The 24356-nt window shown below is 43.3% G+C and overlaps 1 protein-coding gene across 6 annotated transcripts; it reads right to left on the bottom strand.

The window, feature by feature from the left end:
• Positions 1-645: 645 nt before the first annotated feature.
• Positions 646-24179, bottom strand: LOC109905226 (choline transporter-like protein 1). 6 transcript variants are annotated; one of them, XM_031790200.1, is made up of 16 exons: positions 24029-24179; positions 22252-22341; positions 20977-21119; positions 15184-15320; positions 14005-14098; positions 13395-13564; positions 12472-12561; positions 12109-12266; positions 11526-11712; positions 11102-11270; positions 8961-9117; positions 8164-8247; positions 7910-8047; positions 7042-7278; positions 4611-4712; positions 646-3406 (listed from the first exon to the last, which is right to left on the bottom strand). In XM_031790200.1, exons 1-16 carry the CDS (start codon positions 24143-24145, stop codon positions 3383-3385), a joined length of 2097 nt encoding a protein of 698 aa, XP_031646060.1. In that variant the 5' UTR covers positions 24146-24179; the 3' UTR covers positions 646-3382. The 6 variants fall into 6 exon arrangements, with proteins under 6 accessions (XP_031646060.1, XP_020358082.1, XP_031646061.1 ...); XM_020502493.2 differs by lacking the exon at positions 24029-24179 and adding an exon at positions 23072-23821; XM_031790201.1 differs by lacking the exon at positions 24029-24179 and adding an exon at positions 22502-23038.
• Positions 24180-24356: the final 177 nt, after the last annotated feature.

Raw genomic sequence — 24356 nt, 5'->3', positions numbered from 1 at the left:
TAGAGTGATAAATCAGGCTTCACCATCTGGCAGTCCGATGGCTGCCAGGAGAACACGACATGCCCAAATACATAGTGTCAACTGTCAAGTTTGGTGGATGAATAATGGCCTAGGGCTCTTTTTCATGAGTCAGGCTAGGCCCCTTAGTTCCAGTGAAGGGAAATCTGAACTCTACAGCATTAACACTGACATTCTAGATGATTCTGTGCTTCCAACTTTGTGGAAACAGTTTGGGGGAAGGCCTTTTCCTGTTTCAGCCTGTCAATGCCCCCGTGCACAAAGCGAGGTCCATACAGAAATGTTTGTCAAGATCGGTGTGGAAGAACTAGACTGGCCTGCACAGAGCCCGGACCTCAACCCCATCGAACACCTTTGGGATGAATTGGAATACCGACTGCGAGCCATGCTTAATTGCCCAACATCAGCGCCGACCTCACTAATTCTCGTGGCTGAATGGAAGCAAGTCTCCGCAGCAATGTTTTAACATCTAGTGTAAAAGCTTTCCTAGAAGAGTAGAGGCTGTTATAGCAGCAGATTAATTAATGCCCATGATTTTGGAATGAGATGTTGGAAGAGCAGGTGTCCACATACAACATGACCAAAAGTATATGTGTACAGTACAATTAAGACAGTGAACGACAAGTGTACATTTTCCAATTTATTACCTTTTATCTTTAACAAATATACATAAATAATAAATATAAAAATCAAACATTGTCCAAATGTTAAACAACCTTACGCAGAGAAGTAGCTAAAAGCTAGTGTTACCAGACAATTAAACTGATGTGTTGCCTATTCATAACAGTATCTGTTTCTAGGAATTGTCCATTCCTGTGTGACAAGAATAGACGCTCAGTTTGTTTCCAAGAACGAAGAAGAGGTTGACTCATCTCGAAAAACAGTGGCTTTGTTGCTGAGTAAAGCTATTGTTCTATAAGTAAAGTCAGTGTTAAGTCACGTGGATCTAATGCCGTAATATTCACACCCAACATATTGATGGCCCGCTCTAAAATGGGAGCGAGAATAAAATCGGGACGGAAAACATGCAGGACGTTTATGGTCCATCGTTTTGAGTAGCTACTGGCTTTAACAATACTGGCTCTTCCAAGTAGTAGGGCTTTCCTACGCGCGGCAATAGAAGCTGACAAATCAAGCATAGCGTCTCCGCGGAGCAGCTTGCTTTACAGGCGAATAAAAATGTTTGAAAGAAAAATAAACCAGAACTGAAAATGAACACACCAGTGTTCCCCCATTTTGCACAACAACGTCTCTGTCCAAGTTGTCAGTGTTTGAGTTTCCTATTGTGTGCGTCGACTGGTCGAGTTTGGCAAACAGAACAGCGTGGGTTATGACTGGTAGTGCCCGATGTAATGTGTCCCTAGGGCATAAGCTTTGTCTTCTATAATGGACACATACCCAGATAATTGCAAAGTTATCAGTAGTATGCCCTGTGTCATAAGTGGATTCATTGATTGCACTAGGCGTCTTTTAGGGCAAGTTTGCTCACTTGGGAAAGTTCTGTCCTCTGAAAAAGCTCTCAAATGTACTGACTGACCAAACTAGACATTTAACTATTTTAACAGATATCTTAAATTGATCTGTGTTGAAATGAATACCACCTTAGTGGTATTCAATTCTTAACATGCTTTGCGCATTAGATTTATGTGGCAAGGACAATTCGGTTTGACCTTCACATGCATGCTCTTAATATTTCCTGGGTAAATCCTAGTGTATACCCGGAGAAAAGCTTACCAAAATACTTTAGTTTTCCTATCTTGAAACATTGTTTTTGTGAAGGACGGCTGGCGCTTGTTCGCTCACACGAGGCTGAAAATGAAAGGTTGTGTAAACAGTCACAGCCACCTCTCCTTTCAACAACATTGAAAATCTCCACCAGGATCACTTAATTTCAGAATACTATTCAGTCTTGTCAACACATTATTAAACTCCCATTACAAAATAACGGCATACATCATAATGTGCAATTCATACCATTCTGAACCCCTTCACATAAACAAAAAAGGTAGCATTTTCTGACTTATATCAATCAATCAAAAAAAAGGGGGGGGGGGGGACAGTTGTTCTTCAGTCGTGTCGATGGATTCAGTGCTCTGGGTATCAAATACACATCTACTGCAAAAAGAAGAGGGGACTTTAAGGCTTACAGCACTTCTACCCCCATTATACACTTATGGGAGTCACATTACTAACCAATAACATAGTGCGCGCAGCCTATGGAACCGGTTAAGGCAAAGTGCGAGTTTGTGTCCCCCTCACCTAACATCAGAGATGCTATCGCTATGCCAGGACCGTTTGTCTTGAAAAACTGTAGTGCAAGTAGGAAGACATTTTTGTAGTGGTAAATACTGACGGTGTTGCGTTATTGCTTGAGGGCTACAAAGTCTGAGTTTGCTTTCTACTGAGACTTCCCACAACAGTGGAAGAGGACTCCAATTAGGTCAAATGTCCATCGATACAAATAAAGACTGACTGGTTTGATGAATAAACCAAGTGAATCAATAGACTAGGGCACAATTGGTTGAGTTCTAAGAAAAGCAACAGACTTTGCAGCCTTCTGGATTGTTCTCTGTTAATGTCAAGTCCAATTCAAAGAAATGAACCCTTAGTACCTAGTAGGTACACTAGTGAAGTGTAGCATAGCCAGATCGGGGCCTAACATAAGGACAATTCAGAGTATGCTATTCTGTTCTTCTGAAATAGACTACATTTTCTTTGTATCATGTTTATTTAGACCTGTAGGCTATATTAAATAGATTTATACTTTTTTTAAATGTATGTTCCAAAGGACTGCATCAGTGGCTTGTAGGCTATGCATGGAAGCCAGGAGATGCTAAACATGTTCATGTTAATTAACGGTCAATTACCATGAGACCAGCTGACAAAATTTCATGACCGCCGCAGCGGGGGGGGGGGGGGCCTTTCAGAAGTATGCTGCAATCTGGTAAAAATACACCTACTTTCAAAACAAAAACTCGTATGGCGCACAATTCAAATGCAAACGTGAGTCTAACGTACTTAAGTTTCAGTGGTTGATTAAAAACACACATCTAAGTGCTATATCATTGCATGACAAATGTCCAACCCAAAGTGTTTCAATACATTTTAGTACTGTGTTCGACTAGATGGCAATCATTTTTTTAGTCTTATAAAAAAGGACATCACTACGAAAAATGCATCAGCCTTTTAAAATATGCAGGGCTTCAATATAAAGTGCTTCATTACATAGTGTTTTTTTTTTTTTTTACAGTTTCTTATTAAAATATTGTATTCCCTGGAGTGAAACCATAGTAAACATGTTACACATTGGTAAAAATAAACATTTTGGAATGTCTTTTTAAAAAGTTCCATTAGTTGATTTTGGTCAAGCTGAACTTGTTCCTGGAGCCTGGAAAGCAAAGTTATTCAAGTGTTATTACTCCATTCACAGGATCGCATGCAGTCTTAAAAAAAAAAAATGGAATGGGTCAAAAAAAGGGTTAGATCCATTTCCAAAATAATGTTAAAAAATGGACAGAAAATGGACACCATGCAGTGGAATCGTGAGGGGGTAAGGGGGTCCATCTTGTGCCCTGAAGGCTGGACATTCAGAGGAGGGCTGAGGGAAACACCTGTGTATCCTTGTGTAAAAGCTGAATTGCTGCTGTTATCAACACTGATTGTGCATTATGACAAATACACATAGCTTATTACTTTAAACTATTGGGGGAGATACTAACTCTATAACTACCAAATTACAATATTAATTTGACCCATAATGCTATCTGAGTGTATCTAGGAGATAAGGAAAGGCCAAATCTACAAGTAAACAGAGTTGGCAACTTCAGTAGCTCCTAACAGCTGTCTAAATAATTCCGGCAGGAAACCAGTAGCACGGTACATTAGACGGGAAATATGAGTCATACATCTATCTCCCCATCGGTCCCTTTTAGCATTGCAGAATAAAAACTGACCTCGTTGTTGCTCACTGCTGTTTACTTTGGGGGGGGGGGCGGACTGTTCATTTCGTACGGTTCCTTTGTGTTCATTTCCCCCCCCATCTTTCTAAGCTGACAGCTGATTATCTGCACTACCAGACATGTCATTCTCTACCAAAAAGCACCATGGAGATGAAAAGGCAACAAAAAAACGAACAAAATGTACACTTCAGGTTCAAGATAGCCAGGAGATGACAGGCGAAAAAAAAACTGAAAGGGATTGAATAGTTAGTAGAGATGAGGGTGAGGGGGATGCCGTGGTTGTGCATTAGATAGCATGCGTTAGCTAGCATGAGAAGAAGACGGTTTAGTTGGCTTCGGTTGTGGCTGAGGCACGACAGCGGGGGAGGGTTTCTGGAGCAGCGTGGCAAAGAGGAAGAGTGTGGAGGTGGGCAGGTAGATGAAGAAGAAGAGGACCATGTCCTCAGTCAGGCAGAGGATCAAGGGGACCACGGTACTTTGCTCCCCCAGGGCCCAGTCCACCAGCACCCCTGCTAGGAGGTAATACACATGGAACTCCTGCAGCTCCTCCCACTCTCCCCCACCTCCATCCAAGCCCCAGCCCACCGCCTCAGTTTCTCCGCCCAAGTCGCCGCCCCCTCCGCTCTCACTCACCATGGGCTTCATCTCCGCCCCCTCCACCGACACCACCTCAGTGGGCCGGCTCCGCCCTCGCTCCGCCACCCGCTCCAGCTTCCTGCTGTTTTCCACAAACTCCTGCAGGGGGTAATGGAAAGCAATGTCACATACCATGTGCTGAAACGCACCCGTGTCGGTTAATTTACCATAGGAATGCATTTCCTACATCATTAAACCACAGAATCCTTGGTACTTCAGTTTCAAAGCAAAAACCTATATTCCTAATGAGTGCCACATAAGTTGCGTATTGCAGCTTATATCATCCTAAACCTAACATTTCTAACTGGCCTATATATATATATATATATATATCAAAAAAATAAAGGGAACACTTAAACAACACAATGTAACTCCAAGTCAATCACACTTCTGTGAAATCAAACTGTCCACTTAGGAAGCAACACTGATTAACAAGAAATGTCACATGCTGTTGTGCAAATGGAATAGACAACAGGTGGAAATTATAGGCAATTAGCAAGACACCCCCAATAAAGGAGTGGTTCTGCAGGTGGTGACCAGACCACTTCTCAGTTCCGATGCTTCCTGGCTGATGTTTTGGTCACTTTTGAATGCTGGCGGTGCTTTCACTCTAGTGGTAGCATGACATGGAGTCTACAACCCACACAAGTGGCTCAGGTAGTGCAGCTCATCCAGGATGGCACATCAAAGCGAGCTGTGGCAAGAAGGTTTGCTGTGTCTGTCAGCGTAGTGTCCAGAGCACGGAGGTGCTACTAGGAGACAGGCCAGTACATCAGGAGACGTGGAGGAGGCCGTAGGAGGGCAACAACCCAGCAGCAGGACCGCTACCTCCGCCTTTGTGCAAGGAGGAGCACTGCCAGAGCCCTGCAAAATGACCTCCAGCAGGTCACAAATGTGCATGTGTCTGCTCAAACGGTCAGAAACAGACTCCATGAGGGTGGTAAGAGGGCCCGACAACCACAGGTGGGGGTTGTGCTTACAGCCCAACACCATGCAGGACGTTTGGCAAATTCGCCACTGGCGCCCTGTGCTCTTCACAGATGAAAGCAGGTTCACACTGAGCACATGTGACAGACGTGACAGTCTGGAGACGCCGTGGAGAGCGTTCTGCTGCCTGCAACATCCTCCAGCATGACCGGTTTGGCGGTGGGTCAGTCATGGTGTGGGGTGGCATTTCTTTGGGGGGGCCGCACAGCCCTCCGTGTGCTCACCAGAGGTTGCCTGACTGCCATTAGGTACGGAGAGGAGATCCTCAGACCCCTTGTGAGACCATATGCTGGTGCGGTTGGCCCTGGGTTCCTCCGATTGCAAGACAATGCTAGACCTCATGTGGCTGGAGTGTGTCAGCAGTTCCTGCAAGAGGAAGGCATTGATGCTATGGCCTGGCTCGCCCGTTCCCCAGACCTGAATCCAATTGAGCACATCATGTCTCGCTCCATCCACCAACGCCATGTTGCACCGCAGACTGTCCAGGAGTTGGCGGATGCTTTAGTCCAGGTCTGGGAGGAGATCCCTCAGGAGACCATCCGCCACCTCATCAGGAGCATGCCCAGGCGTTGTAGGGAAGTCATACAGGCACGTGGAGGCCACACACTACTGAGCCTAATTTTTACTTGTTTTAAGGACATTACATCAAAGTTGGATCAGCCTGTAGTGTGGTTTTCCACTTTAATTTTGAGTGTGAATCCAAATCCAGACCTCCATGGGTTGATAAAAATTATCAATGGAAATCATGTGATTTTGTTGTCAGCACACTCAACTATATAAAGAAAAAAAGTATTAATTCATTCAGATCTAGGATGTGTTATTTTAGTGTTCCCATATATATATATATATATATGAGCTACTGCCGAGTCCCAAACAAAGAATATTTTCAATTTCCTTTCAGCTTCTACATTTTTAAACATCCATCCAGAAAACTCCAGTCAAGAAGGCTCCCTTCTGATTTCTCCCACTACCTCTCATTAAATGTTCAAGGTTGTGTGCTACATGAAACACGCCACTTTGCATATTTTGTGAGTTTCTTTCCCCCCTGATATGCCTGACAAGTGTGCTGACAGCTCTCCCAAAAGAAGAGCATAAGGTTACGGGAAAAAAATAATTTCAATGCCACATTTTGAATACATGTTCATCCCTGGATGATTTTGAGTTGTAGGATAAATGGAGCATCCAAAGATGCATGTAGTGAGGGGGAAGATAAAGATAAAAAACAGTGTGTTCAACAACTCAAATGAACAGTAGGACTCCACAACACTATAAAAAACATTTTGCATTGATAAACCTGACATGGACCAAAAATGGTTGAATACCATTCTACTGTCATGAGAATTGCTCAATAAACAAAACCACACTCCTACATACATGTGCAAATAGATAAATATATATTTTTTTAAATCCCACCAGTATACCATATCTTCGCGTAGCTTACCATCAGGGCTTTGTCCATGTAAAACTCTCTGCCCGGTGTGCCGTCATTGTATTTGGTGTCGATGGCGAAGCAGAGGAAGAGCACGTCCACCACGATCTCGAACATGGACAGGAAGCAGTGGGCCACCAGGAAGGCAAAGAGGCAGACGATGATGAGGGGGAGGACCCACTCTGCGTAGTCCCGCTGGTAGTTAAGCAGCAGTACACCGGCGAACGCTGTGGACGTCACGATCAGGATCTGACCGCACACACACACACAGAAAATATGCATCAGTGACATGATAATGATGACTGCATTAGTTACATCCTGCATTAATACAAAAGTCAACCCCATTTTAATTCTTGAAACAGCTTCATTCTTAAATAGCCCATTGTAAAGGGGGACTCCCGAGTGGCACAGCAGTCTAAGGCACTGCATCGTAGTGGCGTCACTACAGACCCAGGTTCATTCCCAGGCTGTGTCACAAATGGCCGCGATCGGGAGTCCCATAGGGCGGCACACAATTGACCCAGCATCATCCGGGTTAGGGGAGAGTTTGGCTGGGGGAGCTTTACTTGGCTCATTGCACTCTAGCGACTCCTTGTGGAGGGCCAGGTGCGTGCAGGCTGACCTCGGTCGTCAGTTGAACGCGTTTCCTCCGACACATTGGTGCGGCTGGCTTCCGGGTTAAGTGAGCGGGTGTTAAGCACGATTTGGCAGGTCATGTTTCAGAGGACGCATGACTCGACCTTTGCCTCCCCAAACCCGTTGGGGAGTTGTAGCGATGAGACAAGACCAAAAATGGGGGTAAAAAACAACATTCCATTGTAAGTATAGGGATGAATGTCCACTACTCTGAATCCCTACATTATCCCAGCAGCCCCCTCACCTTGCCAAGGAAAAGGACAAAGTCTCCAACAGCATTGATGGCCGCAACCCTTAGAGCGTTCTCCACCAGGATCACAAAGGCGTCGCGCGCCGACGTACAGAAACTGGTACTGTTGATGGCTGTCGCCGCGTACGCATTCTACACACAGAGAGAGAGAGACTACAGTCACTACAGCGAACAAGCTGGATACAAAACATCTCTTCATCCATCATTATTTACAATGATCCAATTAGGGGGAAAGAAAGAGTGCCTACCTGATTCAAATAGTTGAGGCACTTCTCCAAACACCATAGGCAGCAGATACAGGTCTTCAACATGCAGCGAGCACATGCATTTTCCTGTGTGAGAGAGAGAGGTATCCGAGGTGCACTACTTTAAAAAAATAGATAAATACATTTGAAAAATGTTCCCAGCAGAGCTCCAAATCTTGGTCGTCTTACATCTCAACGCCAAACCAAAAGAGAAGCAGACAGACCCAAAGTCAGATTGCCATGCCGAACTTTGCAGCTCTCTTTCAGAGCATCACTCAGGTAAAGTTACCTCCCCCTCTGAGCTCTAATGTTAATTTATCCCTTCAATTCAGTGTGCTGCAGGGTGTCTCTCCATTGATCAAGTCAATGATCAACACTTGGGGCGTAACAACAAACAGCAGGCTAAGGACAAGACCCTAGCTTACGTCACCCACCAAGGAGAATAAAGCAAAATACCTAGTCATTGTGTCTCATTTATGATCCAAACCAACAACCCTAAAAATCACCAGCACCGTACCAAACAGCTCTCTGAACCTAAAATACAGTTTAACTCTGCATAGGACTTTACAATAAACATTTTCCCTCTATTTTCTTCTTTAAACTGTCCTAAACGGATCAACCGAAGATAGGCTTCATAAGTGATTATAGCCGATATAATTTCAATATATTGTTGACAAGCCAAAAAGCTAGCCTTGATTAGCTTGCACATCACTTAGGACAGCATTTTATTCTTCTCCATACAATCAAATGAGAGACAGAAAGACAGAGGGAGATGGAAGAGGGTAAACTGTGTGTGTTACCTTGCCCTTGAGCTGGTTGTGGACGTACATGAGGAAGAGGCGTGGGATCTTGACCAGGGTGATAATGAAGGAGCCCTTGGCCACAGTGCCCAGGTGGTACCTCATCAGCCTCAACGATGACGACAGGATGGGTGTCACCGGCAGCTTGTTCTTGTCCCTGAAATGGGGGGGGGGGCGAAGGGTAGAGGGAATACCATAAACCACCCTCGTCACCACTGACTTCTCCGAGGCCTTTGACAAAAAAACACCAACCCATGGCCATTGGACTGGGTGTCAGACCTGCCCCCTCACAGCGTGGTTCTGCCGTTTTGTGACCGGCCGCAAACAGGTACACTACCGAGACAGCCTGTCAGACTGGCAGGAGCTGACGGAATGGGCCCTTCTCAATCTTCCTTGCGGTCATTGACTGCGCGTCCCTGGGTCATCGACAGTAGGTGGAAATATGTTGGCGATCTAAAATCTGGTCCACACGTGCACAACAGGTTACCTCAGCACACCACAACAGGCCCTGAACAAATTGGATGCGTGGGCTCATTCAAGCAGAACGTCACTGAACCCTGCCAAGTGCAAGGTCCTATCAGTGTCCTTCACAAGAAATCCACCTGTCCCATGCCCTCTCCGGATCGAGGGCCAGAAGCCCAGTGTGTGATAGCGTGAACATTTTACAGAGGAACAGTACAGAAGGTCTTACAATGGAGCGAGCAGGTTGCTACTATTATAATGAAAAAACTATGTTTTCTCCTTCGACGCCTTAAGGTTCCATGTGCCACAGGAAGATCTGGTGAGCATTTACACAGGCTACATGCGCCACATCCTGGAGTATGCTGACCCTGCTTGGCACAGCTCACTGACCCAAGCCCACTCTGATGACCTGGAGTCATTCAGCAGATGCTCTTATCCAAAGAGACTTACATTCAGCAGCTACTCTTTCTGGGGTGTGCATAAGACGTACAAATACATGACAAGTACAGAACAGTTATAGACAAGAACAAAATATATTACATTAAATTAAAAATAGGAGCTATACACAAAACATTAAGACCACCTGCTCATTCCATGACAGACGGAGCAGGTGAAAGCTACGATCCCTTATTGATGACACTTCAAATCAGTGTAGATGAAAAATAGACAAAATAATGTAAGTGCCTTTGAACGGGAAACGGTCGGTGCCGAGCGCAATTGTTTGTGTCAGAACTGCAACGCTGCTGGGCTTTTCATGCTCAACAGTGTCCCGTGCATTTCAAGAATGGTCCACCACCCAAAGAACATCCATCCAACTTGACAACTGTTGGAAGCATTGGAGTCCACATGAGCCAGTATCCCTGTTAAAACGCTTTTGACACCTTGTGGAGTCCATGCCCCGACAAATTGAGGCACTACTGCCTTCCCCTTTTGTGTAATTAGTTACAAAACAATAGAAATGCAATTGAGTATTGCTGTTGTTTGTCTGGCATCCAATAGTCCATTATCAGCTCTGTTGACCATGACAGCATTTTGCAGAGAAAAATTGGTTGAGGTACAGTATACTATTTAGGCTCGGAATGACGTGGCCCATTGTTTACCTGGCAACGACCACAAGAGCATTTCAAAGAGTGGTCAGTCAAAGTGAGCTCATATGAATATAATCTCCCTGCCCACTCAGCCTGTTCTTTCAGGCTTTCTGATAGCTAGAGAAATTAAAGGGTACCATTTCTTCAATTCTGAGCATTTTAATAGTGTTAAAATATGATGTTTGGTCATTCAATTTATACTTGGACTATGCAGGACCTTTAAGAATGCACAACATTGACTTTTACGCTTATTTTGTTATTGCTCTTATCCATTAATATTTTGTATCCTCATGAATTTCAGTTTGTATTAACTACTAGGAGTGTAAGAAAAACAATCTTCAAAAAATAAATTAAATGAAGCGACAGTGAAAGGGGGGCAGAGAGAAGTTTAAATCGACATTCCTGTTATTCTCTAATTTCAATATCTCTGTGATAAAAAATGTAAAAAAGGTATTTAGCAAATTTTTGTGACAAGCGGACAATAAAATCAAATATTGTTACTAAGTATGATTATAGCCGATATCCTATCAAATAAACATACATTTGTTTGACATACATTTCATAAATCATGAAAACATTTCTGAACCAGACCTTGTGAAGTAGTACGTGACCACAGCCCCAGCTACAGTCATCTGCTGGCAGGCCAGGATGAACTCACTGATCCAGATGAGGCCCACAGCGTGGTACCACGTCATGTACTGCAGAGGCCCAGTCAGCCGGAACTCTGTCAGACCAGTCTCCTCGTTCTGGACCGGATTCCCTGAGGGGGACATGTCAGACTCAGTCTAGTGGTCGGGACTAGTTTGGAAAAGTTCCTCAATAAGGCCAACCCAGTGAACTGAACCATACTAGTGCAGTGTCCTGTTGGAATGAATCACTTACCTATGTAAAGAGGAATTCCCTCTCTCCTGTTTTCATTCCCCTTCTATCTCCTATTTATACCTCCCTTTTTCACTTCAAGCACATTCAAAAGTGGACCAATGCCCCTTTCCCCGTCCCGGACACCCTCCCTCACCGGTGGTCCCGAGGAAGAGCAGCACCAGACTCCAGTAGAACCAGAAGAGGAGCAGGGCCAGGAAGGTGCAGAAGGGCTGCAGGGTGAGCAGTGGCAGGTGGATGAACACCTTGCCGGCCACGTGGAACAGGGCGATGGTCAGCGCCACGCGCTTCCTCATGAACAGCATCAGCAGGAGAAGGATCACCTGAAGAGAGTGAATCAGAGGATGAGACAACAGAAGAGAGGAAGGGGATAATCAAGCAGACTATCAGAGGTAGAAAGAGAGGGAGAGAGATAAGGAGGGAAAAGGATGCAAGTGAATGAAGAGAAGAGCAAGGTGGGACATGGGAAGACAAGAGACCGGAAGACAAAGGATGAGAGAGCTAAAACAAATGGAATACGGCCAAGAGGAGAGAGAGAAAGGAAGGTGAGAGTCAACAAAGTTTGTAATAATACAATTTTAAAAAGTGGGCAGTGCCAGGAGTTTGAGATTAAAGCAGCACTAGACATTCATCCCAAAATGTCCCAACACTCCACCCACAACGTACAACACTTGGTGGCCCACAGTCTCCCTTTCACCCCAAACACTAACTGTACTCACTGTAAATACGGTGGCAGCGATGGCATACACCAGCAGCACCTGGGCATTGTCCCTGGACATCTCAGCTTCCTCCTTAGCATCTTCAGTCTCTTTAGATAGGGTCTTGTTGACAGTTAACCGGTAGTCTATGTACATCCACCACAGGATGCTTGTGCCCGCTACAGAAAAACAGACTGCTTTAAGCTGCTGCATCATTGACAGATTGAACAGCTAGCTGCACACTGCTAAATGCAAAGAGGAACAGCCAAGAATTATCATAGAATGACTGTTAATTGCAAAACTATGTCATTGTTTTCAGTTCTCCTTGATTGATCAAAACCCTGGCCAGGAAGTAAGCCCAGGAGAGACAGGAAGTGAGCTCACCCAGAGAGCCCAGGACTACCGTGGCAGTGAAGATCCAGACCAGCACAGCAGAGATGTAGCGGATGATCACCATCAGGATCATGGAGAGCACTGCAGCACAACACAGGAAAAACAGCACTTAAACTAACCTTTAAAAAGACAGATCTAGTATCAGCTAACCCTGCCCTCGGCCTCAACCCTACCCCCCCCCCCAAAAAAAAAACAGATCAAAACGGATCATGAATAAGCACTCAGGAGTTCCACAAGTAGGGATCAGCTAACAATATTCATATCAGTCTCCTTCATTGGAAGGATACAAAAAAAAGAACAAAAACTGGCCTTGAATCGACAGATAGGAAAACTTTGTCCAACCCTAACCCACATGTACTCTGAAGGTGTCAGCTTCAACTCCCAAATGGACAAGTTCATGGCTCCCATGGCATGCCCTTTACCTCAAGCCTTCTTCCTCTCATTCCGAAGAGGGCCTACAGTCTCAAGGGAGAATCAAAAATATGATGACATTGCTGTATTTTCCGCCCAGCGCTGTGTTTCTCCACCGTCCATGTCTGACCTACAGTAACTGCCTGTGTACTGACACATCATACCGATATGGAGGAATCAGCAGAACGCACTAGAGCAGGACAGATGGTTCCTATGCAGGCCTATTCTTACTGGCTCACATTAGGGAAGGCTCAGAGACTAGTGGGCTCCAGAAATACAATGAAGAGTCAGGTTATTCACTCTCACTGGGTTCAGAGATGGAGGCCCTGTCCAGAAACAACCCGTATCCCCTTGCCCTGGCTTTCTATCTGAAATAATTGGATAGGAATGGCAGTAGCTCAACCTTAACCCTGATTGGTGGAGATGTCGCCATATCACTTATACCTATCCAGCCTCCCCCTGAGATACTGCTGACAACAAACGCCTGCAGATGAGGTCATCACCTAGTGCCAGCAGGCAGAGGCCCACGATGATCACCTTGCTGGCCATCACACCAGCGATCAGCCTGTGCAGCACGCTGTTGTCACTCACAAACGTCACCACAGCCTCAGCAAACTTGGCATAGCAGGAGATGTCCACCGGCGTGCAGCGGTTAAACACCGGGAGAGATTTGCTGTGGGATGGAGCGAAGTAGAGGTCAAATGTCACATGACCTGGGAGTTTCTCTAAAACAATCTCTGATCTACATGACTGGTTAAGTGAAAGTCCTTTAATGGGTCTGAATGAGAAGAGGAACGGAAGCGGTCTAAGACTATTGAAATAAGTGATAGGGGAAAATAACCAATCAGTTAAATAAAATCTACTGATACTTTGAATCCAAGTATTGATGTAGTTTTTTGTTCCGCTAGGTAGCGTTAGCTAGCACTAAATTTTCTTATGCTCTCTCATCTCTCTGTAGCGGACATATAGTGAACAATATGTTTGGAACATTAAATCTCAGTACAAATAGAATAGTGGAAAAAAATAATAAATAAAAATTTTAAAATAATTTTAAAAAATAAAATAAAATCGCATTACACATTGAAATGCACCCCTAATGTTAAGTCTTCCTACCTTGGTGGAACTGGAAGTTTGGGACATTTGTCAAACCTCTCTGGAAGGCTGGGATATTTGTGGCCGGCTAGCTCGTAGGAGCACAGCTCCGACCCTGAGTGAAAGAGAGACAAATATTATTTTGAAGTGCAGCCATAAAAACACATCAAGCAACACAAGGATCATTAAATGAAATTCAGTCTCCCCAAAAGTTATCAAAGTTATTGCACAATAGTGTCTAGACCAAAATATCCTGATCCAGATTCCATCATTTCCCCTTTATGCAACTGAGCAGGTTATGCATAATGACGGATGAAATCGCATTTCCTCAATCTCATTAACGGTGTTATGCTCACCGCCCCGGGAATTCAGAAACAGCCAGTCGAATCAGAACACAAGACCCCTTCAGACAGCAAAGTTACATAAACCCAGTCCAGTCTATCATGGGGGCATACATGGAGTGTGTGTGTCATGATAAGTATATACAGTACTGGCAGTAGACACAAGCCTAGCTGAAGGACAGACTAGGATGGCACAAACAATAGAACCCATACAGCAATGAGTGGAATTGTCCTTAATGGTGCCTTTGTTAATCTAGTTCTCTCTCCACATGTGCCAAGGTGCCCCCACTGTGCCAGACCGTGTGTATGTGTGTGTATGTGTGTGTATGTGAATGAAAGGACAGTATTAAGGGGTCGATGGCACACAGGGTCACGGGCATGTCACCGTTTGTGGAAAGTGTTTTGTCGTTCCATAGGATGGCAGTGAGTCACTGTCAATGACGTGATGGATGGCTGCAGTAATGATGACCTAGTAGCCTTCTGTTGATTGGGGAAGAGAAACACCAGCTCCTCATACCACTCTTTCCTAATGGGACAGTCTTGAGTTGATTTTATGCCTTCTCATTAAAGATTTGTGGTGCTAAAAAACATATGGATGTGTGAGATTGTGATGACTAAAAGAAATTCCATTCGTATCAGATCATGACATGCCCGCCGCTACCGACAAGCAGATTTTCAAAATTAATACCTTGCATGTGTTGGGTTCCACAGCATGACCAATAGAGTTACTGAGAGGAATAGAGAATCAGTGAATGGTTCAATATGCTGTCAGTCTTTATGCTTTTGTGTGGTTTGATGCAGAAAAGCGGAACGCTGACAGTGTTCACTCCGTTTCACTCGGGGCCCCCACTTTACTCACCGTTGTGCACGGCAAACCGCTTGAGGTCCTGGTACGTCTTCAGCTCTTCATCAGGACACACAGACACACACAGGGCCATGGACTTGATCTTCCTCTGCACTATGTCAATGTTACACGGGTCCAGGAAGAACACGTATCTACAGACAAAAAAAAAAACACAAAAAAAAGACAAAGATATGTTCTTTATCAACACCTACATAAGGAATGAGTAACAAGGGATGTGAGAATATCAGCAATTTGTTTATCTGATCTTTATCAATAAAATCCATTTCCCTCATCACCGACGTGAGGAATGAGTCACGAGAAAGAAGGGAATGTGAAAATGTGGGCGTGGGAACGTGATATTGAGAGGGGAAAACAAAAGCCACAAAATGACCTGAAAGTCCTGAAGCCTACACCTCCCCTCAATGTCCTGTTCATTTTGGGGACAAAGCAAAGCACAATGCCTCCACAATACCTTATTCACCGAGAAATGATAAAAAATGGCACGAGACAAGAGAGCCGTTGGCTGCTGATGCTGTTGGAACTGGTCCATGGGACTTGGCAAGTGGAACAGAGAGAGAAAGGAACAGGGACATTTTTATAAGAGAATCCTTCACTGTAGTCCATCTGTCTGGTGCTTTTATACACTACGCGGTGGGCACCTCACCTGCCCACACACTTGCAGGAGCAATTGTCATGGGTGTTGCACACAAAAGCTGAAAATGAACAAAAATATACATAGATAAACATTACAATGCTGGGAGAATGAAGTCAGTAGTGTCTACATTGGTGAAGCCCAGTCTTATGTCTAGGCCAGTGTAATTACACTGGTCCAGACAAATGTCTCGGTCAGGCTAAAGTGAACGTAGTCCAAATGAACTGTTCTGGTGATTCATAAGCTGGCTCAGTGGTTTGCACTGCACGCATGCTGGTTGAAAGGAAGATCGATATGAAAATCTAGTCATACTGGATTGATCAGAATATTCAAGGGCAGTTTGACTTTGTCTGAGGTCAGTTCTTCCTAACAGCTAAAGGTTAGGATCGGACTTGGATCAACTGATCCTGGATCAACCAGCAGCCATGGCCAGAAGAATAGGCCTACAGCATTGTACTGTTTACGTTTGGCCCCTGCCTTGTGAATGAGGAGCTGCTTAACAGTATTAGCCAAATAAACCCTGACCAGTAATCCCTTAAGCTCTGACTTTGTTGTCACTAATGATCGCATTATGTGACACTAGCCTATGCCTCGCACAGGTAGGTCATGTAAAAGGTTGCTGAGGGCAGGACTGAATACAGCACTGAACACAACCTCAACTGGGCCTACATTTAACCACCCCACCAATGATGCTAGACTTTTTTTTTTTTTTTTTCGCCCACAGAATGGCAGAAACTGTCAGACAAACCATGTCTGACTACCACCAAGAAAGTAATACTTTATAGACCAATGCTGTGTTATTTTGTCTAATGACATGAAGAGAAGATCTACCAACATATTATGAAGTGAGGAGGGGAAGCACAGAGCACGAGAGAGAGAGAGAGAGAGAGAGAGAGAAACAGGACTGACAGCTGTGTAGTCCTTAATTGAATCCCATGATAGCTGCATTCTCAGCGGAGTTCGGCATCAGGTGGTTGCCGTCATTCAAAACTCACACCCTCTGCATCCGATAGGGCAGGTGTGTGTGTGTGTTCTCTCCTGGTTATCAACCTTATCAAATCCCAAACTGACAAAATCGCCTTCTAATGAAACTCTTTTACACACACACGCTGGGGCCGGCATTAATCCAGTGATCTCAGTCTACAGCGCCTGTCCATGTGTATGCACCCATCCTGGTATTCCTGTTCGAACTGGAAAATGCTATTTAAAAGCATGTAATACCAACTAAATAGATCTGACATGAAAAATATGGACTGGAATCTAAGTTTGTTGTATTAGTCACAATTTAATCAACTCAAAGTTCTGTCAGTCACCACACCATTTCATTGATGTAGCGCCGTGATAACCCAATTATTGTGGTGGCGAACAGGGAGCAGATTCTCAGCTAAACAAACAGAAAGAAACAGGCCTAGTAGCAGAGATTCAGTACCAAATCCCTGCAAATCTGACTAGCTAATCCCATGCACTCGCTTTTGTTACTGTAACATCATGGAACAATATTGAAAATGTATATTGCTTCGAGTGTGTCGACATAACGCACCATCCGCTTTTGTTAACAGTGAGAAGTTTATATGCCTCTACCAGTGCCACAAAGCTGCAGTACTTTCAGAAAGTATTCACACCCCTGTACTTTTGAGGTCAACAATCAAGACAAAAATACTCTGTCAAAGTGGAAGAAAATTCGAACATTTGTAGAATAATTGTATAATACACTAATATATCTTGATTAGATAAGCCCGAGTAAATACATGTTAGAATCACCTTTGGCAGTGATTACAGCTGTGAGTCTTTCTGGGTATTTATCGAAGGGCTTTCCACATCTGGATTGTACATTTGTCCATTATGGTTTCTCAGAATTCTTCAAGCGCTGTTAAATTGATTTTGATCATTGCTAGGCAACCATTTTCATGTCTTGCCATAGATTTATTTTGTCAATTTAAAGACAAAACTGTAACTCTGCCACAAAGGAACATTCACGGTCTTCTTGATAAGCAATTCCAGTGTAGATTTGCCTTGTTTTAGGTTATTGTCCTGCTGAAAGGTGAATTCATCTCCCAGTGTCTGGTGGAAAGCAGACAAACAGGTTTTCCTCTAGGATTTTGCCTGTGCTTAGCTCCATGTTTATTTATTACTTGTTTTTCATTGAAAAACTCTCCAGTCCTTAACAATTACAAGCATACCCATAGCATGATGCAGCCACCACTATACTTCAAAATATGGAGAGTGGTACTCAGTAATGCGTATTCCCCAAACATAATGCTTTATATCTTAATTGCTTTGCCACATTTCTTTTGCAGCAGTACCTTGTTGCAAACAGGATGCATGTTTTGGAATATTTTTATTCTGTATAGGCTTTCTACTTTTCACTGTCAATTAGGTTAGTATTGGGGAGTAACTACAATGTTGTTGATCCATTCTCAGTTCTCCTATCACTAAATTAATCTTCACCATGCTCAAAGGGGCGCCAGGTAGCCTAGTGGTTATAGCGTTGGACTAGTAACCGAAAGGTTGCAAGATCAAATCCCCGAGCTGACAAGGTAGAAATCTGTCGTTCCGCCCCCGAACAAGGCAGTTAACCCACTGTTCCTTGGCCGTCATTGAAAATAAGAATTTGTTCTTAACTGACTATAAAATAAAGGTAAAATGTTAAAAATAAAAAAGTCTGCTTTTTCTTTTTACCCAAAAGGTGCCCTTCTTTGCGAGGCATTGGAAAACCTCCCTGGTCTTTGTGGTTGAATCACTGTTTGAAATTCTCTGCTCGACTGAGGGACCTTACAGATAATTGTATGTGGGGTACAGAGATGAGATAGTCATTCAAAATTCATGTTAAACACTATTGCACACAGTGAGTCCATGGAACCTATGTGACTTGTTAAACATATTTTTACTCCTGAACTTTACACTTGCCATACTCAAGACATTTCAGCTCTTCATTTTTTATTAATTTGTAAAAAAAATTATATCTAAAACTGAATTCTACTTTGACATTATGGGTTATTGTGTGTAGGCCAGTGACCAACAAAATCTACACCTAATCAATTTTAAAATCAGGCTGTAACAATAAAATGTGGAAAAAGTCAATGGGTGTGAATACTTTCTGAAGGCACTGTAGTTTGTAGATTTGTGAATGTGAAATGGACCTTTTCTTCAGTAACTGCGTTGAGAGGTCGCTTGTAGCCTACACATGATAGTCATCAATCCAATTCATAGAAGTTACACAACTAAGTGATGTTTTATAATGGAGATTTTACATTAAGTGGGCTAAATATGGTAGGCTGCTTGCATTGTGAAGACTGGTCTAATATATGAATGAAGCCAGAGAGTTGATATGTCCAATTCATGCAGCTTGTCACACCTGCATCTTGTATTTTTGCATAAGTGCGGCATACATTTTTATGTTACTGGTCCACGAGTCTCGTCATAATTTTTCCTCGAGAATTGGGAAGGAGCTTGAACGGGATGTCCCGGGATACCGGTCACCTGTATTCAACCCTAGTGTGAGTGTCAGTCACATCAATAGGCCAACCTTGTCAAGGTGCTTTGATGAAGCATATCATTGTTGGCTAATGTGGTGATAATGGACCGGGGGAGCTAACCAGTGAGCCTGAAAAGGGTCATCAAGGGAAAAAGGATGTTGAATTTCTAAATAGTTCAGTCAATAAAGCCGCTATACATTTTTAAGGGCCTGTCAATACACACACACACTCACAGACTATTACCCAGGACTAGAGGTTTGAGGATGATTTCAAACTGGGCAAATGAGTGACTAATCAAACTGGCATGCTAGTCACAGGGGTATCAATCAACACAATAGCCATTAACAACAAAGGGTCCAATATCCCTATAGCTATTAATTTCAAAATGGCCTTACCCACAGGCATGTTTTTACACAACCCTACCACAAGGATCAAGAGCACACTACAAGTGAAATCAGCTTACTCATTGTTGATACAACTCTCCACTTTAAAATGGAACTGAAGACACTTCAGCACACAAATTAACTGTGTGGGTGTTGTGCTCAAGTCAGCCAGTTTGTGGTTGTTCCAAAGGAAGAGGGAGCAGTGTCGTCGTCATCGCCCCCCACCCTGCAAACTGCCACTGCTGCTGAAAAAAACCTCCTTGGGGAAAACACTGCTGAGACCGCGCCAAGTGTTGCGGAGACAAGGCGGTGTTGGCACCAGCCGACAGCAGATACAGAGCCGTAAACAACGATGTATGGAAAGAAAGCGAAAGAGAGAGAGAGATACAAATAAACAGAAATTGAGCAAAAGAGAGCGAGAAAGAAAAACAGAGAGAGACAGAGACTCCCAGCCAATGATATCTGAAAGTGTTGGGTGACAGGGTCCTCCTTGTGTCAGCCAGAACCCTCTCCTGAAACGTCTTCCTCCGGTCACTTACTAACAGTCAAACTGATACCAAGCCAATTTTGTTCTCCACACCCTATGATTACGTCTGTAAACATTGGCAGCGCCGCATCTGCATTTAGAATCTTTTAAGAACCTTAAACAACGCATAACATCCATAGACACATTAACATGGGTGTTCAATAGGAACTAGCATCATGCTTCCTATGATGAACAATTCCATCTTCCATTCTTTCATCAGTCTATCCGAACGTTAAGGGGAAAAACATCAAGCCAAGCGATTTCAAAGCCATTAATATCTCTTCAGTGGCACAACCAAAATAAATAAATTACCCTCTGCTGATGACTCACAGGTCTGTACTACTAGCCAAGCACACAGTCAATCCAAAGGGGGATGTAATCAGCCTGCCATGCAGATGAATTGGGCTGAAATACCTGTGTTCCCAGAGGATGGCGTGTGCAGTAAGTACATACAGTTCAGCGTGACAGAACGTCCTAATGCCTCTGCATATTTATTCAAGGTTTTATTTATGCTAGATTCCAATATGTCAGTGGTAAAATAATGTAATTTTGACATTTCTATTGAACCAATGAGCAACGGGGAAAAGCCATTTCTTAACATTTCTCAATAATGGCCTAATTCACCCTAACATTTGAATTTGTAAACAGAGTGGTGGGTTTTGAAAAGGCACTGCCACTGAGCTAAAAGAGTGAGAGTTGGGCGAGTTGGGCGAGAAAAAGATAGGAGAGAGTGGAGTAAGATTGAAAGATGGGCAGGAAAGTAAGACTCACTTTTTGTCCGTCTGATCCAGTCCACTCAGTCTGACCCCTTCAATCTGCTCATTGCGCTGGCCGCAGGTGTTCCCGTAGCTGTCATATCCGAAGACCAGGCGGGCTGCGCCCCCTGTGGCAATGGTGAACCCAAAGATACTCCCCTGAAAGAAGCATTAAAATGCTGCAAATTCAATACACTGTGTGTGCGTGACAGTGGAGTATGATTGTGTAAAAATGTATTGTTGACAGCTATAAAATGTAAATGTACCATCCTGACTGTCTAACTGCGAAGCTTACAGATAGTTTAATGAAAAGCACCAACAGTCAAATCCTGCTGACCAAACGGTGTTTTTTAAAGTACACAGATTAAAATCACAGAAATTGAATTCTAATTAATTTGTCCATCTGTTACAACAGCTATTCTTATTCTACTCTCCAAACAACACACCAGACATTTTGGGAGAGGCCCAGGGTCATCTGCCGTGCAGTGCCAGTGTCCCTGGAACTATTTAGGGTGTATTATGTGTCTTGCTGAATTAAATTCCTACTTTTCCCTCATTCGCCAGGACCGGGATTTGAAACAGCCAATTTCTAGCTAACTGGCTACTGGTATCTAAAGCTACTCAGATGCAAAAGGCTTGAGTGGAAACATGGGCCATAACCTTGTTTTTTGTGTGTGTGTGTGTGTGTGTGTTTTACAACATCATTCTTCAAGTCACTCTTTACTCAGTTGTAGATTCAAACAAAAAGTTATATTCACTCTAAGTATAGGCTAGTAGGCACATGCCGTAGGAAATATAAAATATACTGATATTCCTAAATAACAGGCTTACATCGATGAAAACCCCTACTGTATGTGTAACAACAAACACGTCATTCCATGTCTGTAATAGATAGTGCTATTAGATAGTGCTAACAGTGAAAATGAATGGTAAATTGATCTATTCAGATGGGTTTGTTTGTTTCATAAATTTGAGCCATATGTTACCCATTCTCAAAAGTCAAAGTACTCTTCAATTTTACACTTCTGCAGGTGTTAATTGTCTGCATGTTTGTAGCAACCTGACACAGGTGACACTTGTCAGGCAATCAATCAGCTGGACATTTAAAAGAGTGTCATGACAAGTTAAACTACTTTCGTTTGTGAGCCTTGTATTTATTGTGTTTTAACCTATATATATATATATATATATATATATATATATATATATATATATATATATATATATATATATTTTTAACATTGCTCTTTGTTTGCAACTGTCAAATGAATTGGTCGTACTGGCTACTTACCATTCCGACACAGAAAACAGTAAATAAAAGGAACCACGGCAAATCCGTGCAACTTCGATCCTCCAAGGGTTTCCATTCTCTCTTTGTCCTCTGGAAAATAAAATACCAACACATCGGCAGAGCCACATTAGCAAAGAGTCTATAGACGTCTTTGTCAATTCAAATCGTAACAATGTAGGCAACACAAATATTATTTCACATATGCCACAAAAAATGTCCCTCAATGGAACGCGCCCCGTCTAGCAGTCACCGTGAATGTCATTAGGCCAAGTTCTGACTTCCTTTGTCCCCCGCAATTTCACTTTGACATCTAATTTTCGTAGATAAAGGCTATTTGTGGCCGACTGTAAAGAAACGTTACACTTTGCGTTGAAAACAAACATTTAACCATACTCTCTCCTTCAATGCGCCGTTCAATAGCTTCAAATCTCGCACATTGCGAGAGGTGAGGTTTGTTTACAAGGCTAACGGTGCTCACGAGCTATTTATGGTATGCAAAACTGCTTTCAAACGGTAGCCTGTGCGAAATGTCGGTGGTAAATTCACTAGAAAACTATAAGACAAATTATTGTCCCATTATAATGGAAGCTACAGCCTATAGCCTAATATTTAATTTTCGGTTTCGATAATAATAGGGATTACACTAGCCTTCCCCGATGAACATAGCCTAGGCTTCTTATCTAATCTGACTGGGGTGGTGAGAATGGTCATTGGATGACAGCGGTCGCAACAATGTAGCCTAATCTCTGTTCCATTATGTTCAATTTGCAACATTAAAATAATTAATGCAACATAGGGGTGGGGGAAATCGGTATCTTACCTCTGTGCTACCGCAGCATCCCATTGCAGGACAGGGTTCGATTTTCGAATAGCTCAACGCTACAGTACAATAAAAACAATAACCCAAACTTGCAGGGAGTTAACGGTATTATGTTTACCCTGCATTAATTGCGTAGCGCCGATTTAAACGACCTGTAGATTAGAAAGGCGACACAAATGGTATGTTCCATCCGAAATGCATACTAATATCGGTCTCCTTCCTCCAGGTATAAGGGATTAATACTTTAGGATTTATCGCACCACACTTCCTGGGGGATTGTGCAGGTGCAGCCGGAAAAGGAATGTAGAGTCCATTCATCTCATTGCGCCTGCGCATTTGGCACCCGACTAGATGACAGGAGGATGGCGGGACGTTGGGCGGAGCGCGCGATTTCCAAACGCGCCACTTTTGTCGTTGTATTACCCGCCTTCTGTCCATCCACTGAGACCACACATGATGACGCACTGGTACATAACAGGCAATAAGACATGATGAAAACTGGAGATGTTGTGGGCCTAAAAAGACATGATGCACATATTACAATTGTAAATGGTTGTAGAATAACTAAGTGGGCATGTTCCAATAAAAAAATGTGTCACGATTATCAAATTAAAATGAACACAATGGAATAACAATTGCTGCTCATCTAATTCCAAATTGGCTACAGTGAACAGTAGCCTAATAAACCCATAGCATACACATGAGTCTAATACATGTATGCGTTTTTATCAGCCAAAAGATTATGCTCTAGCCTAAACTACTTGATCAATATTCTATCAACTGCCCATTTCGTTTTTGAAATATTAATTTGTTGACAAACTCATAATCATAATTAAATGAGTACAGTAGACATACCTATCTAATGTCTTTCAATCTGAAAAAAATAACCACAAATCACTTTTCCCAAAACGTTTCCTCAAAAGTTCCCCACAAAGATATATTAAGGCTTTTCCTCACTCTCATACGGTATCCAGGACTTATCTGCATGCTGTAGTCTGTCCCCAAATACGGGTTATCCACCTTTTTCCTGGGCCTCCCTTGCTGAGACCCGCTTGTTGATCTTCTCTGTTCCATCTTCTAGGCTGTGTACAGCAATGGCAGGGAGATGGCAGTCTGAGGGCAAAAAAGGGGGCCTTTGTTCCATTGTTTTCTGTTGTACCAGGGAGAGAGTGAGTAGTGTGTGAGTGTGGGTGGGTGCGCGAGCGCGTATGCGCGTGCACGTGGTGTTTTTATTTGTAAGGCTGTAATGAGTGAGTGTGCATTATCAGCCTGTGGCACCCCTTTC

This window comes from Oncorhynchus kisutch, linkage group LG15, assembly GCF_002021735.2.
Source record: "Oncorhynchus kisutch isolate 150728-3 linkage group LG15, Okis_V2, whole genome shotgun sequence".
In the NCBI taxonomy this organism is placed as follows: domain Eukaryota; kingdom Metazoa; phylum Chordata; class Actinopteri; order Salmoniformes; family Salmonidae; genus Oncorhynchus; species Oncorhynchus kisutch.
Note: the sequence above shows the minus strand (reverse complement) of the source record. Positions and strands in the feature narration are given on the sequence as shown.